Source organism: Natrix helvetica (assembly GCF_964273705.1).
Source record: "Natrix helvetica genome assembly, chromosome: 7".
Classification (NCBI taxonomy): domain Eukaryota; kingdom Metazoa; phylum Chordata; class Lepidosauria; order Squamata; family Natricidae; genus Natrix; species Natrix helvetica.
In genome coordinates this window covers 21,459,688-21,478,412 of record NC_138558.1, presented here as the reverse complement: position 1 = coordinate 21,478,412, position 18,725 = coordinate 21,459,688, and the positions used below count along the sequence as shown (strand labels likewise).

Below are 18,725 nucleotides of genomic sequence, written 5' to 3'. Positions count from 1 at the left end.
GGTTGCAGGAGGCCGTTGCAGCTGAAAACGGAGCTCGGGAGGGCTTCATGCAGTCCTCCCAAGCTCCATTTTTGCTGACAGTGGGCTAGTCCTTTGCTGTTTCCAGGGCAGCCCTTGTGCCAGATCTAAGCACCCCGTGGGCCAGGTCTGGCCACTGGACCCTGAGTTTGACACCCCTGCTATAAGACATATCAATAAGTGTAATGGGGATAGGACAATGGTACTGAATCAGTGGTGGGATTCAGCCGGTTTGCACCTATTCGGGAGAACCAGTTGTTAACTTTCTAAGCAGTTCGGCGAACCGGTTGTTGGAAGAAATCTCATTTTGGTTTTTTTCCACTTTACAGGGCTAATCCTGTAAGGAAGGCAGGAAGGAAACATTCTGGTGTTGTTTCTAGCCTAATCTTTATTGCCCTGCTTACAGAAACTGCCTCTCCGGTTAACCCTTATTACATTGCAACAGCTAAGGGGAAGTTCCCATCAATGTGAGTGATGTTGACTTGGCCACGCCCACCCAGCCACATGGAACACCGAGCCACGCCTACCCAGCTGGTCATTAGGACAGAGAAACGGTTGTTCAATTATTTGAATCCCACCACTGTAACCGAATCAAACTCCAGAACACAAACACAGAATTGATAGAAATAATTAGGAAGCTGCCCTGGAATATGGTCTTCTTCCTGGCCTGCTAATTAATTTATTAGTTTGCTGGATTAGACACTATGCAGCAGAGAATGGGGGAAATACATATGGTTTTGATCTGATGTAGCCGGGATCTTGAATATTTTTTGTAATTTTGTTATAAATGTTTTGTGTTATTCCGTGAGTCTATACCTGAATACAAGTAGAAAAATTCACTTTGTTTACTGGCAAGAAATTGATTTCGGGGTGGCAAGGGTGGCCCCTCTGAGAAGCTGACATTTTCACTCTTTGCTTCTGGGGCATCCCTAAGCATGCTACTATACAAGCTATTTCTCAAGTGACATGTATTTTCTTCTAATTTATTTCCTTCTTCTTTTTCTACCATTCCTTCCTCATTATATTCTTTCAGTTCCGCATCAGCATTCATCCCTTTCTTCTTCTGGATTTCCAAACAGGCTCCAGGTGGTTCTTCTATGCTTGGGCTGCCTGTTAATGTTGGGAGAATACGTTATTCTTTCATTTAAAATAACCATCTGGAAGCATTTTACATTTTCTTACAGATTTCTCCAGAGAAACAGTCACAATGCTAATTAAACTTTCATGAATGAATATAGTATAGCGGAAAGCTGTCACATCTATAACTTCAGTGAAGAACCATCTAAAATATTTATCAAAGAATAGAAAAGGCTCTAATTAATTTGTGACATTTCTAAACAACATAGACAAACATGTGACGTTAAATGACTCTGGAAATGCAACATTCTACTTCTTCCCTAACCTGTCCAATTTTGGATGGCACAGTAGGACAAATGCAAGAGTATGGTGAGCAATAAGTTATGCAGCTGTGCCTGTTTATTTTTAATAGACTAGATTGCCAACCTATCAATTCACAGTCTTTAACAGGGATAAATTTTGCCATTGGGAGAAAAATGCGAGTTATTGAGAATTCTGCACTTTATGGACTGCATCACTGATTACTCAAATGCAAGAAGAAAAGCATAAACGGAGGGAGCATAGTTAGGCATGTTCTCTTCCACACTCTTTAAGTCACTTAAGACTTTTCCTAAAATTTAAAACATTTGGAATGCCTATTAATACTGTGGAGAAATGGCTACCATATATACTGGAATTAACTCAATCTCTGGGAAAGTAATACATACAAATTGTATTGATGTACAGTATACTTTCAACAACATTATAGAAGAATATGGGATCGCATCCTACCCCATACATCCCTGCGACCAATTCGCTCTCACAGGGAGGGACTCCTCCGGGTGCCGTCCACTAAGCAATGCCAGCAGGCGGCGCCCAGGAGTAGGGCTTTCTCTGTGATGGGCCCAGCCCTCTGGAATGACCTCCCCGCCGATATTAGAATCACCACTGACCTCTGCTCCTTCCGCAAGAAACTCAAGACCCACCTGTTCCAATTAGCTGGCCTGGCCCAATTATAGTTTTATTCTCCAATCCTCCTGGCAGTTATTTTAAATTTCTGGGGTAGATTTTAATGTTGTTTTAATTTTATTATTACTGTATAGATTTTTATGTAATTCATTTTTACGGGGTTTTGATGTTTTTTATGTATATGGTATTTTAACTTTTGATTGTACACCGCCCCGAGTCCCTTCGGGGAGAGGGAGCGGTTTATAAATTTAATAAATTGAAATTGAATTGAGAATTAAACTTTAAAAAAATATTATAATAAATGAATAGTGAATGTTCCATTTTAGAAACTTACCAAGTCCATTAGAATGAGAATATGATCTCATCATAGACACATAAGTGTCATCCTCAGCTTTTATTTCCTTCTCATCCCTTGTGTTTTTGTCTTCACTTATCTGGATGGGGGATAGAAAAAGTCAAGCAGCACTTGAGGGTATCAGATAACAGCAACAGCTGGAGGTCATATAGCAGAAGACAATGCTGGAAGCCATCTCCAACTATTTATCCTTTTCTTCCAGCACCTAATATGATCATAGATGAATTTAATCCACACAATCCTTTCTTTAGAAGAGAGAGGTAGAAGAATTTTAGCAGCTGTTTAGTGATGCTCTTGGCCATGCTTTAGGAACACCTGTTCTGAGTACAATTACATGGGATTTAACATGAGCTCATCGGATTTTGGAGCAATATTGGTAGTTATTACCAATTAGGAGATGAGAAAATCTATGCTGTTCCTTAGACTACTTTTCTTCTTTATTTTTAAAACTGATAAATGGCAGTTGGTTATCAGCCTGCAATTTTTCAATTAGGATGTGCTTGCTGAAGAATACCTGGTATTTATTTATTTAGTGTCTTTGAGTCAGCATTTCAAACTGTCATAAAAATTATCTTACATTTTTCGGCTGGTTTTATTTGATCTCTTGCTGGTGTTGTTCTTCTTTTATTGCTGCTGGGTTGGATTACTGTGTATGAAATCTCTTTTGCTAGCTGCCTTGGTCATTGATTTCAAACAGAAAAGCAGCATGAGCTTTAAAATAAAATTCTAAACCTTTCTTTGCTGTCACCTGTCCATCTCCATAGGCATAAATCCACAACCTATTGGGTATAGATTGGGCAAGATGAGGGGTGTCACACTCGTGTCGCCACGGTGGCATCATGTCATGTATCGGGAGTAGATCTAGGCTCAATATGCTAAGTTTAGATCCCACTGATTTCCTGGGGAAATACATTCAGGTTATCTAGTCTGCATCCAGGGGTGGGCTGCTGCAATACAATACAATAGTAGAGTTGGAAGGGACCTTGGAGGTCTTCTAGTCCAACCCCCCGCCTAGGCAGGAAACCCTATACCGTTTCAGACAGATGGCTATCCAACATCTTCTTAAAGACTTCCAGTGTTTGGGCATTCACAACTTCTGGAGGCAAGCTGTTCCACTGATTAATTGTTCGGTCTGTCAGGAAATTTCTCCTCAGTTCTAAGTTGCTTCTCTCCTTGATTAGTTTCCACCCATTGCTTCTTGTTCTACCCTCAGGTGCCTTGGAAAATAGTTTGACTCCCTCTTCTTTGTGGCAGCCCCTGAGATATTGGAACACTGCTATCATGTCTCCCCTAGTCCTTCTTTCTCTTAAGCTAGACACACCCAGTTCCTGCAACCGTTCTTCATATGTTTTAGTCTCCAGTCCCCTAATCATCTTTGTTGCTCTTCTCTGCACTCTTTCTAGAGTCTCCACATCTTTTTTACATCGTGGCGATCAGAACTGAATGCAGTATTCCAAGTGTGGCCTTACCAAGGCATTATAAAGTGGCATTAACCCTTCACGTGATCTTGATTCTATCCCTCTGTTGATGCAGCCTAGGACTGTGTTGGCTTTTTTGGCAGCTGCTGCACACTGCTGGCTCATATCACCTGGGCTTGGGAGAACCCGTAGCTAACATTGTGGCTGGTTTGGGTTAGGGCTACCTCTGACTGGCCCCACCCACCATGCCCACCCCTGCCACCCCATCATGTCCCTCCCAGGAGTCTCCACGCATCCCATTTTGGATGCGAGATAAGTGCAGGGCCCACGTGGAGGCTTGGGGAGGGGGGAAAATGGGCTTCCCGGAAGGCCTCTAGAACCTGGGAGAGGAACCTTTCGCTTTCCCAGAGACTCGAGGAAAACCTCTGAACCTGGAAAGGTGAAAACGCCCCCCTGCCATGGTGCAGGAGGCTGACTAGGCCACGCCCACCATGGCCACGCTCATCCAGCAACTAAGCCAGTGTTTCTCAAACTTGGCGACTTAAGTCCTGTGGACTTCAACTCCCAGAATCCCCCAGCCAGCATAGCTGGCTGGGGAATTCTGGGAGTTGAAGTCCACAGGACTTAAAGTCGCCAAGTTTGAGAAACACTGAACTAAGCAGAGAACCCTTTGTTGCTGAAATTTTTGAAGTCCATCCCTGTCTGTATCTACCTTTATTTCCCATTATTTTATTCCAAATGCATGATTGGCAACAAAAACAAACAATGGCAAAACATTGTCTTTTCTTTGATAAACCATGACGCTCAAATAGTAATCTAAAGAGGATGGCATCAGGGCATTTCCCCAAATTTGTTTTTGCAGTCAGAGAAAATTAATTCAACTGATTGACAGTTTTCTCTCTTATCTGAGATGCTCACATCTTTTTCAATGTTTCTAAAGCCCATGCTCTTTCCCGTTTCTACAGAAACTTCCTTCCTTCAACCTTACCAACGAAAAATAGGCCTTTCCCCCCCTCCCAGCATGTGGTGGGGGTGGGGAGTAAGACTTATTGTAAGTATATAAGTCTCAGAGTTGAATCACACAAAATTGTTGATAAAAGTTTGGTTTTTTAAAAAAAATATTATTTTGAAGAGCTATTGCAAACTCGGTTTAGCTCCTTGGCAATTTTTAATGTCAATGCATAGATCCAATCTATGCTTCCATTGCCAAATGCTTGAAATGAGATATAGGTTTTCATCATATGTGACCATCTGTTTTACTGCACAGGATTTCAAATAACTGCAGATGCTTTTGCACAATTGCTTTCACAAATAATAAAAGGAAATATAACGATATTGGCAAAATGAATTTAAAGCTATAAATCCAAAATGCTTATATTGGGGAAAAATTTAAAATTAAATTAGAGACAGGACAACAAATGTAATTTAATTTATATCTGAGGTACATTTTTTCCCAGTGTTTGCACTGTTCTATCATATTAACATAAAATGGCAAAGAATTTCTTCTTGGAAGAAGCTTACGTCAAGTAATGAGAATTTTTTTTTTAAAAAAAAGATTCATTTAGCATTTTTGTGGTATTTTTAAATTACAATTCTATACTTTTCACACACTTGAATTTTTTATTGTATAAAAGTATTACATAGGAGTATATAATCATTGCAAAATTTTCAATATTTGATTGATAACAACAGCAAGTTATTTTTCAGTTCAGATAGTGTAAGACAGGGGTGTCAAACTAAGGCCCGTGGGCCATATCCGGACCTCAGGTTGCTTAAATCTGGCCAGCCTGGAAATAGCGAAGGACTAGCTGCAGTGCCACTGGCAGCAAAAATGGGGAATGGGGGAGCACATATCCTCCTGCACCCGTTTTGTCTGGCAAAGTGCTGCAGGAGGTTGCCCAGGCCAAAAAACAGGGTGCCATGCCCTATTTTGACCAGCAGGGTGCTTCAGAAGGTGTCTGTCCCATCTCCCTCCGATAGCCAGTAGGAGAACTACAATGCTGATCTGGCCCTCGAAGAAATCCAGTTTGACACCCTTGGTGTACGATGTTCATATGTGACTTCTCCTATAATGTTTTGTTTGGCAGAAGCGTAGCTATAACTTCAGCTTTTTTCTCTTTTGAAAGGTCTGCTCTAAGTAAATTTATTTAAGCAAGATCATCAGTGCTAGGGAGCAAAAGTGAAAGAAGGCAATCACTATTTTGTTAGTGTTTAGGAACATAAAGTATCCACATTATAGGACAGAATGCTGGTCCAGATGGGTCACTGATCTGTTCTTAAGATTGGCATATTTTTGCTACTGAGACCTCATATAATTGGCTCATTCATATAGAAAAATATCTTGATTCATCTAACAGCGTTTTGCATCATCCACCCAGGAATGTAACTCCCAGAATTCCCAAACAATGTAAACACTGGGAACTGTAACTAGGAAATCTGAGAATTGCAGTAGCGATACACGTAGAAGGCAACATTTAGTGCAATACAGATCTAGTCCCTTAGCTTATTTTCCACAACGATTAATCGAGTTTCTTCAGCAATTTTCCCATTGTTGATTATTATTCTGCTTTGAACTCAGACATACTCTATAGATGGATATTAGTAACTATTGATGGAACTATTGTCTATGAATGTGCTTCTCTTCTTTGGTTATTCAAATTAGCTTACAATTAACATGCAGCTAAATTGCTATACAGGACTATGCAACTGCTGTACTCTATATTGTTTATATCTTGTATGATGGTAAGGGAAAAAAGTAAATTAAAAAAATACTATTGACTACATTCTTTGATACATTTATAAGGGCCCAATGCAGGGGTGGGTTGCTGCATTGTTTTACTACAAAAACCAGTTGTTTTACATAAGCAACAAAAACCGGTTGTTTTACATAAGCAACAAAAACCAGTTGTTTTACATAAGCAACAAAAACCGGTTGTTTTACTACTGGTTTGTAACCAGTGCAGAACACGTGTGCTGTTCAATGTAAATTGTTCTGCGCGCATGCGCAGAACAATTTACAGTGAACTGCTCATGCACAGTTACTAAAATCCAAAATGGCAGCAGCCCAGCAGTGGCAAGGGAACTGGTTAGGGGGCGTGGCAGGCTTGGGTCGCTGCTGGTTCTGCGACCCAGGCCTGACTTCCACTACCGGTTTTGGCTGAATTGGGCTGAAACAGCTGCAACCTACCTCTGGCCCAATGTAACACAAAAGGTACATTGTTTAATACAGTAAAATGATTAAGAGCCAGAAATATATTTGTAAATATATAAATAATCTCCCCAATGCTGTTTACTCAGGCTCTATTAAGTTGCATCCTTCTTTAATGCTGTTGAGTCATTTATCTGATTGTGTAGCTCTAATAACTTTAATTTTCTGGGGCTCAAAATACGTTCAGGCATAGCTGAAAACACCTCAGGATTGGCTCAAGGTATTTTGCTTTTTGAAATGGCCGCATAGTACAATTAAACAGTTATTATTCTCAACATTTTTCAGTGCAATTCTACTTCAGAGGATTGCTCCCCTCCCTTATTTCGATGGCATCGATTCGAGACCATCCTTTCTGAAGGTCACATTTTTTTCCTGTAAACTATTTTGGTTCAAAGGGTTGAAAGATGTAAGTTTTGGACCTTATAAAGGAGTTCTCTTCCACACTGAGAAAATGGGATTGAAGGAACTGAACAAAGTCTTCTATCCTGTTATACTGTATTAAGATGCAACACTTTACTGCCCCAACTCTCCAATCCTAGACATGATTCAGATGCCAAGATATGGTTTTTGTCATACAAGAACAGAGATATAAAGAGCCAAATAGCAGAGAGGAAAAATGGACTCTGTGGAAGAATGCCTCGGAAGTATTAGTCTACTTGTGAATAATGATGGATTTGCTCAATTTCTAAAAAAAAAAAAAGATTTTAATTAGCACTGGTTCTTTACGGGTAAGAGACAGGAGATTTCAATATAAATATCTTTACTTCACATCAGTCAAATGTTAGAACATTTCTTTAGCCTGACCTTGAAACCTTGTCTTATTTCTTGAAAACCTTGATCTTTGCCAGAAATAGAAACTTCAGGACCTTAAATGCCAATATGTCTCATTTCCTTGGAATATTGACAGTGCTTTTGCTTAATGACTTTGCTGTAAGTACTTTCTGCTGCTTTTGATCCTGACCACTGACTGCTTCTCTTGCACTTGACATATATGCTGCTTATTCATCTAGAAGCTTAAGGCAACTTTCATTGCAGTCCTTCATCCATTTATTCCAACAACAACTTTTCAGACATACTAAATAGGAATAGGAATTGATTTCGGATGCATTTTATGTTGCTGGCAATTTTATGCCTTCCTAGCTTTTCCACAATACTACAATGCCCAATGTGGATCTTTTCAAGCAGGGAAATACCACAAAGCATGATAAAGCAAAATGGCAACCATAGAGACCAAATCTCATTGTCTAGCATGACCCTGACTCACCTTTATATTAGGGAAACACTTGCTTATTACAAGAAGCTTGTCCCTAATGAAATATTCTAAATGGCATGCTAAATGCACTTCAACAGCAGATATTTCAGCAAGTACTCTATGTCAGAATGCTACTTGTAGTTGCTAGGCTTTGAAGATAATTGAAGTGTGTAAAGGGCAGGAAGGATGTTACAGGCTAAATTATTTGGCACAGAGCAGACTTATTGGTCCTGATGAGGTCTAGGGTTCTTATGTTGAACAGTCTATTTTTTAAAGTATAAAGTTCTGTAATAAGAGGAATGTAGATCATATCATAGCCTCAGAAATTGTTTGCAATGTAACCAGTCATACATTCATATGTTTGCAGGGCCATTTTTAAATCTGAGATTCCACTTTTCTAGGAAAGGTATGATATTGTATTGTATATTCTAAGTTTAAAAAAAACCAAGGAGTTGTTTGAGTTTACAGTACACTGTAGGAAGTTAGCATCCACCCCTCTCCTAGAAAAATGAAATAATCTAGGAAATATTAAAAAGGCAGAATGTTATATTTCCCTGGATGAGAAATGGAGAAACATTTTTTTTAGGCAGGAAGGCAGACTCACTCTTAACAGCCCCCACCCTTCTCAATAGACCACAGCAGATGTTCACACTTAAGAGATAAAGATTCTACACATAGGCAAATGCCCTCACCCAAGATCCAACAAAGGTAGGATTAGCCCTCTACCCATCTAGCAATAGAAGTCACCACATGGCACCTGGGGAAATTACATCACCCAACAAGGCTCAACCCAACTTGGGACTCAAAACACAACCTACAATGTTACCCTTCCATGGCCCCATGGGACTCTGACAACCAATCAGAATACAAGCTCAACTTCAAAAGCCCAGAGAGGGCATAAAACCCAGGCACTCTCAGCATCTCTTCCCTTTTTCTTCACCCAAGATCTTCAAGGCATGTGGTCCTGTTCATCAATAAACCTTTTTCCCCCAAGCAACTTCCATGAATCCAGTGGCTTTTCTCCCACTTGGAACTGAGCCCAGATGGACATTTATTCCAACAACACAAAACATCTTTATGTTATTAGGAGCTTCATTGAACTTTAGGAGGATTAAATATCTACTTTTGTTACTTGATGTGCTCCCCATTCCTCTAAACTGCATTCCCAAGGTGGCCAAGGGTTTGCACAATATAGTACTACCTCCAAATACGAGGTAGTATTATACTATTTAAGAAGTGAAGAACCCTATTGGCAGGAAACAATTCCCTTTTTAGCCAGAGATTGATGCTCTTATGCAGATGGAAGTGGGTAGGCATGACTAATTGGTAAATGCACCCCTAATGATAGAGAAATGGACTATCTTCCATTTCCTGTCAAAGACACCCTGGGCACAACAATTCAAATAGTTACAAATGATATTAGAATCCAAGGATGACCTTTCCAAATTAATATTGCAATGACATCTCCCCTTTTCAATAATTCCCACTTACATTACCGATTATTGACTCTTGTGACATAGGAGCAGATATAGCAAAGGTGTATCTACCTACAGCAATGTTGTCAGAGCCACAAATTATTCTGGAATGGTCATTCTTTTAATCAGAAAATGAACATAATATTGCTAATAACTCGTCTCCTCTTCCTCAAAATGTCTTTGTTAACAAAAGGAATATGGAAATAATTGCTTCCTTCCTCCCTCCCTCCCTCTCCCCTCCCCTCCCCTTCCCCAGGTTGTTCCCCAGGCTAGTAATATTTCCATCATACAAGAGAAACTTTTTATAACACGAGAAGGAAAATCTCATCATTGCTTTTAAAGCTTTACTGCTTGGAGCAGGAAAAGCAGATGCCTTCTCGCCAAATTTCAAATGTAAAGGTAGAAGACTCACATAATTTTTTGGGGGGGATGAGGGAAGATTTTTCTCTGTACAGTACAATCAGGAAGATCAACAATACAATTGAATGGAAATTGCATTTATAAAGGACAAAAAGCTTAGATTTTTGGATCGAAACATGGTATTTATTTCCTTTTAGAACTCTTGTGCCAGGATATCATGACATTTCTTTCTCTGCACTTCCAAATTACTGTAACGTTGTTGTTGTTGCACATATTTTGAGCATTGCTATTTAGCAGCCCTGCAAATATTTCTGATTTTCTTTATTAACAAGATTCATAATTCATTCTTTATCCATAATTAATGTATATAAAATGCTATGATGGAGAGAATTTGAACCTGGCGTTATCAGAAATGGGGAGTGCACAAGCCACACAAGCTACACTAATGTTTCTAGGACTTTAAATCCCATTCATCACTAGCTTCTGATATGAGCTTCCAGAAAATTCTCAGCCAAATTAGAAATCAAAGCACTGTTGATTGTAATTATTATGCTACTCTATTACTGAGGCTGCCCACACTACTGCAGAAGATGATTTATAGCTGAAAACTATAAGTCAATATGGGACACATGTCGTCTTGCTTTGGTTAGATAATTAGAATTGCACCTCCTCCTTTGTGTTTCCAATCCCCTTAAATTATGAAATATGATTGTAAAGTATGAAATAAAGTTTGATTCCAAGCAAAAGTTTTCTTTCTTAAATTATATTTACATGAATAGAGAAAACAAGGGATTTCAATGATGAGGATGGTGATGATCCACTTTTTTTTTTTTGCTGTGTTTTGTTGCGGTCTGAGTGCTTTGTATGGTTAGACAAAATGGAATGCAGTCATAATCAGGACCAAAGATTTTAGATAAATCTGGTTAAAACCATAAGGTGGTGCTCTTGTATTTTACTTTTAGCTCTACTTTCCTGATGTGACCTTCAAAAAAGATGGTCTTGATACAACAGTTCACGGACTTGATCATCATTTTGCAAGAAGCTGAAGAATCTCATGCTCCGTGCAGATATTTGTGCAATGCTTGGCCATAGAAACAACCTATAGCTCATGATAATTAACAACTTGTGCATTGCAGCATTTTAAAAATCTATATTATTATTATTATTATTATTATTATTATTATTAGTAGTAGTAGTAGTAGTAGTAGTAGTAGTAGCAGTAGTATGTAAACAAACTGTGTCCTGTCGGTAACGTTTTGATAGCTAACAGCCTGAGTCCCAAAGCTGAAACTGTATTTTCTATAGGGACTGTAAGATATTCTGAATCTTGGATAAGAGGTTTAAAGTTGTGTTATGACCCAAGTGGTCAAGGCAAGGCAGGCCTCTACAGATTCCTTTATTTATCTCAACAAATGGCCCTCCAACAACTGGTAAGCCTCTACCCTGAGCTACCCTGAAGGCAGCCACCTTCAGTTCCCCAAATAGCCCAGATACTACAAATAAAGTCCACAGAGTAGGAACACACTCACAGGGTAAGATCCAGGTTTCCAGTCATGGTGGGATTCAAATTTTTTACTACTGGTTCTGTGGGCATGGCTTGGTGAGTGTGGTTTGGCTTGGTGGCAGGGGAAGGATACTGTAAAATCTCCACTCCCTCCCCACCAGTGGTGAGATTCATTTTTTTTTACTACCAGTTCTGTGGGTGTGGTAGAGGAAGGATACTGCAAAATCCCCATTCCCTCCCGATCTGCTGGGACTCGGAAGGCAGAAAATAGATGGGGGCAGGGGTAGTCAGAGGTGGTATTTACCGGTTCCCTGAACTACTCAAAATTTCCGCTAGCAGTTCTCCAGAACTGGTCAGAACCTGATGAATACCACGTCTGGTTCCAGTCCACAAGGCAGAGTCCAGGCACAGGACAATGGCAGTCTTCAGGGGAAAGAAAAGATCCAAGGCCAAAAGCAGTCCACAAAACAAGGGCAAGGGCCAAGACAAAAGGTGAAGAGCAATCTTTGAAGCAAGGCAAGGCAAACAGCAACAGGCACGAGTCAAAGCCGAGGGAGTGTAAAGCCAAAGCAAACAATTGTTCCTGGCAAAGACTAACTCCTCATGACTTCTCCTTAGGTTACTCCACTCCAGGTGTTCCTTGTGAGGAAGGGTAGTGTGGCCTCTTCCCGAGTAGCCTTGCAGTTCTTCTCTGGAATTTCCTTTGCTCCACTCTCCTTGCCCTTGGATTGAGTAGAGGGCACAGCTGTTCATCAACAGAGGAGATCTGTTGCCTATCGGCACCACTGCCTGTCAGCAGCCAATCCTACCTTGTGTCTGTGCTGGTAGTCACCTCTCTATCTGGTCAGTAACCTCTCCCAGTGCCTGAGGGGTCCAGGACAACATTGTCCTCAGCTCCTGGTTTCTCCAAATATGCCAAGGGAGATGTGCCCTCCCTGCCAGATGGTCCCAGTTCAAACTCCTCCTTCTTCTCCCAACTGGGCTCCAATGGGGCCATGACAACTTGGTTGAGTTGAGCAAGTTTTTTACTGGCTTGCAGTACTTTAACATGTTAGAATATGTACCAGTGGTCAGTTTCAATTAATTTTACTATCGCTTCACTCGTGTGCGCGCTTGTGTGCTCATATGATGCTTCTGTGTATGTGCTGAAGCTTCTGTGCATGCGCAGAAGCATCCAGGCAAGTGGGCAGAGCCTTCCACCACTGCTACTAATGGTTTGCCTGATCCAGGGCAAACCGGCAGAAACTCACCTCTGATATGTACCTGTTTTATGTGAAAAGATATGTCCTCTATGTCTTTCTTTTATAAACTGTCATAGATTGTGCCAGCTAGCTCTTCAAATTTGGAAACCTGGAGGCCACAGGTAGGGAAATGTGTGTCCATATTATTTTCAGTGCACTCCTATTGGCTTTTCCAACCAATTTCTGCATGCAGGTTCTTGATCATAAGGAACAGCCTATATCTATGCTATTGCATGTAGGAATAGCAATAGCACTTGCAATGGCACTTATATACCGCTTTACAATGCTTTACAGCCATCTCCAAGCAGTTTACAGAATCAACATATTGTCCCCCCAACAATTTGGGTCCTCATTTTACCCACCTGAGAAGGATGGAAGGCTGATCTGAATAGCCTTCAGATCTTCAATGTATTGAGTTGGTAGCATATAATGGATAATTTAACTCTCATATTGTTAACAAACATATAATTGGCATTTGATGATTTGGTTCCTGCTTAACATGAACACTGGTGAATTCTTCCTTATGCATAATGATTTGATTATAATATGTATTTCTACAATACCAGTGAGAATAACTCTTCTGGCTGCTAAACATCCAAACACTCCCATCTTGAATATTCTCAGAGTCCCTCATAATGAATTAGCTCAATTTTGAAAATCAGAAGATAATATCCACACATTATTATTTCTTTTCATATTAAAACAGCATAATAAATTCTGTTCAAATTATTAGGGTGTTTCAGTTCTGAATAAACAATTTTGATTATTTCTTTTCTTCATTCATAAATGACATACAGGACTACACAACCAAAATCTTACACCACCATCCACAACCATGTGACTTTCTATTAAAAGTGTAAATACCAAAAACTAATACCCTCTGATTTGGAAATGAGCTGCAGAAGGGACTTCTCTGCATACCCCCTACAATTAAATAACATTCCTATAATTGCTAGCTATTAGAATTATTTCATGACCCAAAGCAACAGCAAATTATTGTCAATATCCAATGATCAAAAATGAATTATTTGACTGAGCAGATAAATAAACTGCATCTCAAGCAGAGATTTAACAGAAGCAAAGAAGCATCCATTTCTGTACAATTTTGTAATAGCGTAATAGTAGCACTGGGCTATTACAAAATTGATACATGCTTATAAATGTTATCAAAAAACAACATTTCCTAAATTGCACATCAGGTATTTAGTAGTATTTTTCAGCTTTTCAGAGAAAAACAGTTGAAAATCCCAATTATTGTTATTAGCACAACTTAATTTTCTTAGTTTTGAGAGCCTCCTTTTAAGATTTATATAGCAATAATTTTTCCACATGAGGATTTGGTGCTCTGAACTAGGCTCTTACATTAGCAACTCGTTGAACCAATGTGCTTCTAAGTCTACTGCTCTAAATCCTCACAGCAAAACTTCTCATGAAGTTTTTTAGTGACAAACTAGTTTCCCATTGATATCAATGCCTGGCAATCCTGACTACTTTCAACCCATCCCTTCTCCGCAGCTGTCAAACAGCATAGTGTCGTGGTCCTTCACATCTGCTTTGAGAGGGGGTTCTAGGATAACTTGCCATGGCCAACACATTGCAGGATAATTCAATTAATTAATTAAGTATTAATTGTTTCATTCAGTTATTTTTATTGGTGGCTATGCTTTTGTCAAAATTATTGTAATTCTTGCATTTCTGGATCCACTGTCTTTATTTTATTATTATTTGCCCCTGTTTGCTTGAAATTAATTTAACCTTTGTATTTGTTGGATTTTCCTGTGGTAACTTGGCCCAAGTTGGTCACAGTGAGTTGTCTCATTCCATTGAGGAGTGGGTGTGTTTCCAGAGCCTTTAGTTAAATTATGTCATCTTGTGAGATGCAGGAAGCATGCCTGCTCTGTGGCAATTACTGTTTTCAGGAATGATATCCCCCATCCATGATATTCATTATTCTCCAGGCTTTGGAAGCAGCAAAAATTCTGAAGCCCCAGAAGCCCCTCCTAACTGTTTTGTGGATGGGGGACATAGAGAAATTGGATCTGAGAGTTTGGGGATGGATTGGGAAGTGAAAACCTTAAAATTCATCAAGTACTCAGGTAAGATCTGGGAGAGCAGCCCTGCTGAGGGTCGTGTCCCCAAAAGAGCCCCATCTATGTAATAGGGCCTTCTCCCATCTTATGGAACAGCATGATTTTATATGTAACAACAACTTCCTTCCTAATGAGTTTTTAGTTTAGTTTACTTTATTGTCATTGCACCTTGTACAACGAAATTAAATGCGACTTTCAGTGTACAATGACAGTTCAGGTTGTGGTTGTTAAGGATGCCATGTGAAGTCATTAAGCACAACATCAGGTGGTGGCTGGTTTCCTCATTGACGTGACTTATTGGAAGCTGGCAGTGAAGATCTTATGTGGTAATGATATGACTGTGGGAAGCTGTGACCATTCTAACTGTGTGCCAGATGCCAAGTGCCCCAATCATGATCCTGTGACTGTGGGGACACTGCGACAGCCACAACTTCAAGGACCGGCCATAAGTCTTCTTGTTGAGCACAGTTGTAACTTTGAATGGTTGCTGAACAAGAAGTCACTAAGTGAGGACTACCTGTATAGTCAAAAGCCCTTCCCTGTCTTTCAAGGTTGGCAAAGCAAAGCAATACCCCCGATGTCCCCTTGATGGACTTGCTTCCATCAAGGAGTGAAAGTTGTCTCTGGGAGCAAGCATTTGGGAATGTTAGATTTTAGTATCTACCCTTGTTGATCAATGTCATTATAATACATATTATTTATCAGTATATTGTTTTTAATCCTCCATTTTTTCCCCAAAGGGAGAAATAGGAAAACTCATGAATGCCTGAATATGTTCACTTTGGAAATATCACCAAATCACCATCCAAGGCTATTATGATTCTCATTCACTAACCTATTTCCTTGAAAATAAGATCTCCCTGGATAATAAGCCCAATCGGGCTTTTGCACGCATGCGCTAAAATAAGCCCTCCCCCAAAATAAGCCCTCCCTGAAAATATTGCGACACAGCAGCAGCCATGAGGTGACCACGCTCACCACCTCCTGCACCTCAAAAATAATAATAATACCTCCTTGAAAATAAACCCAAGTGCTTATTTGGGGGGGGGGGGGGAAGAAAATAAGACCCTGTCTTATTTTCAGGGAAACAACGGTACAAAGTAAACCATGCAGAGAGTTTGCAGTTCTTAAGAAACCTGTTTTCTGCATCCTAAAAGCAATAACGCTGAATCAGAATCTTAGGATTTCAACCGACATGTATCTATGCTACACTGAAGCCAAAATTTAAGTTTTATACCCCTGACCGATCTAATAGCAAGTTACAAATAAAAACCAAACCAAACAAAATTGTGGACTATATGACTGTTGCTCTATATCTTTCTCATGTATTTCCCAATTATGTTAACCTTTAAAAAAAGCACTCTCAGCTTTTCCAAGTGTCTTGTCAAAATTAAATTTAATAAATCCATAATATGATGCCATCCCCTTTTCCTGGAATTAAGAACAGAATAGAATAGAATAGGAGTTGGAAGGAACATTGGAGGTCTTCTAGTCCAACCCCCTGCTTAGGCAGGAAACTGTACACCACTTCAGACAAATGGTTAGATAATCTCTTCATAAAAACTTCCAGTGTTGGAGCATTCACAACTTCTGGAGGCAAATTGTTCCACTGATTAATTGTTCTAACTGTCAGGAAATTTCTCCTCAGTTCTAAGTTGCTTCTCTCCTTGATTAGTTTCCACCCATTGCTTCTTGTCCTGCCCTCAGGTGCTTTGGAGAATAGTTTGACTCCCTCTTCTTTGTTGCAACCCCTGAGATATTGGAATACTGCTGTCATGTCTCCCCCAGTCCTTCTTTTCATTACACTAGACATACCCAGTCCCTGAAACTTTTCTTCATAGAAGAAGACCCAGTGAATTGGAGGAAAGTGAGAAAATGATATCATTCTTTTATAAAACAACAAGAAATTGGAACAAAATCATGTGTTGGTGGGAATCACATATTCTTCACAATATATGGTCCTTTTAGGCCCTTGGTCAACAGAATCTCACACACCGAGGTGAGTAATGGAAGGGTTCCCCTAATTTCATTCAAGGCAAGTGAAAGCAAAGTGGGGATCACACAGAAAATTTTCTTTCATTTTTTTCCTACTCAAGCGCCGTAGTCAAGCAATTAACATTTTGAAGCATGCAATCTGATTAGCACTAAATCACTGTCTCATAAACAACAGAAGTGTACAAGCTGTCTGTGGTTATAAAATGATCTCATATGCGTTTGAAAATGCATCACAGCATTTTACTTTGTTCTGTTTTCCCAGGAAGTAATTTCAGATACCCTGAAGAGATGGGAGGGAGCTCACTCCTCCCTCTTTCTGTCCTTTCGGCTCATCACAGAAAACCATCCAGGCAGAAACCCATATTGTTATTTTTAATGTTGCCTTTTTATATTTGTGTTGTATTTGTGCTGATAAAATAAATATTTGGTCATACCAGGGGTTGTAACACAAACACATACTTATTTCCCTGGCTCAGCTGATAAAGGAGGAGAAGCCTGTGGCATAGTGGCTAAGACTCTTGCCTAGTGTATAATACAGCCCAGGTTCGAATCCCAGTAAGGGTATGGCTAGCTGATGAGAGCTAAATAGCTCGAAATGGATCTATACTAGTCTCCCTTTATTTTATCAGCACAAATACAACACAAATATAAAAAGGCAACATTAAAAATAACAACATGGGTTTCTGCCTGGATGGTTTTCTGTGATGAGCCGAAAGGACAGAAAGAGGGAGGAGTGAGCTCCCTCCCATATTTGGTCATACCAGGGGTTGTAACACAAACACATACTTATTTCCCTGGCTCAGCTGATAAAGGAGGAGAAGCCTGTGGCATAGTGGCTAAGACTCTTGCCTAGTGTATAATACAGCCCAGGTTCGAATCCCAGTAAGGGTATGGCTAGCTGATGAGAGCTAAATAGCTCGAAATGGATCTATACTAGTCTCCCTTTATTTTATCAGCACAAATACAACACACACACACACACACACACATATATATAATGTGTGTGTGTGTGTGTATGTGTGTGTATGTTGTATTTGTGCTGATATATAAATAAAGGGAGACTAGTATAGATCCATTTCAAGCTGTTTAGCTCTCATCAGCTAGCCATACCCTTATTGGGATTTGAACCTGGAATTTGGGCATACCAGGGGTTGTAACACAAATACATACATACATACATGCATGCATGCATACATACATACATACATACATACATACATACATACATACATACATACACACATATATATATATATATATATATATATATATATATATATATATATATATATATATATATATATATATATATATATATATATATATATATATATATATATATATATATAAAGGACCCCTTCATGTAATGGGAAGATCAGTCAGGAAGCATTAGGTACATCCATCTAATTTGGGGAAACAACTGCATTTTTCAACATAAAATAGGTTTGTGCCTGAAAATCATGAAGGCATTTCAAATGTTAATAATATTATTCGTAACAAATACTACAGTTACTAATTACTAACAGTTCATCTTTTAAGCCCTATTCAGAGCCAACAGCACACTGCTAACTGACAGCTGTGCCTCATAACACAAATCCACCCCAAAAAAGTTAACATCACATTTCTGGTGTGTGAAAGTTGGGGGTGCACTGGGTACATTAAACACAGGCAACTCTATCAGCCACAGATTCTGGCAGATGCCATTCCATGCAATTCTAATAATAGGTATCATTACAAGTAGTCCTCCACTTACAACAGTTCATTTAGCGACCACTTGAAGGTAG

At 39.5% G+C, this 18,725-nt stretch overlaps 1 protein-coding gene across 1 annotated transcript in view; it reads right to left on the bottom strand.

Annotated features, from left to right (window-relative positions):
* BANK1 (B cell scaffold protein with ankyrin repeats 1) overlaps positions 1–18,725 on the bottom strand; it is a 163,173-nt gene that overhangs the window by 25,494 nt on the left and 118,954 nt on the right. Inside the window, exons 8-9 of the mRNA XM_081959076.1 lie at positions 2,378–2,477; positions 835–1,128 (exon numbers count right to left, since the gene is read on the bottom strand). Of these exons, the coding sequence (XP_081815202.1) occupies positions 835–1,128; positions 2,378–2,477 (394 nt within the window). The remainder of the gene's footprint in view (positions 1–834; positions 1,129–2,377; positions 2,478–18,725) is intronic.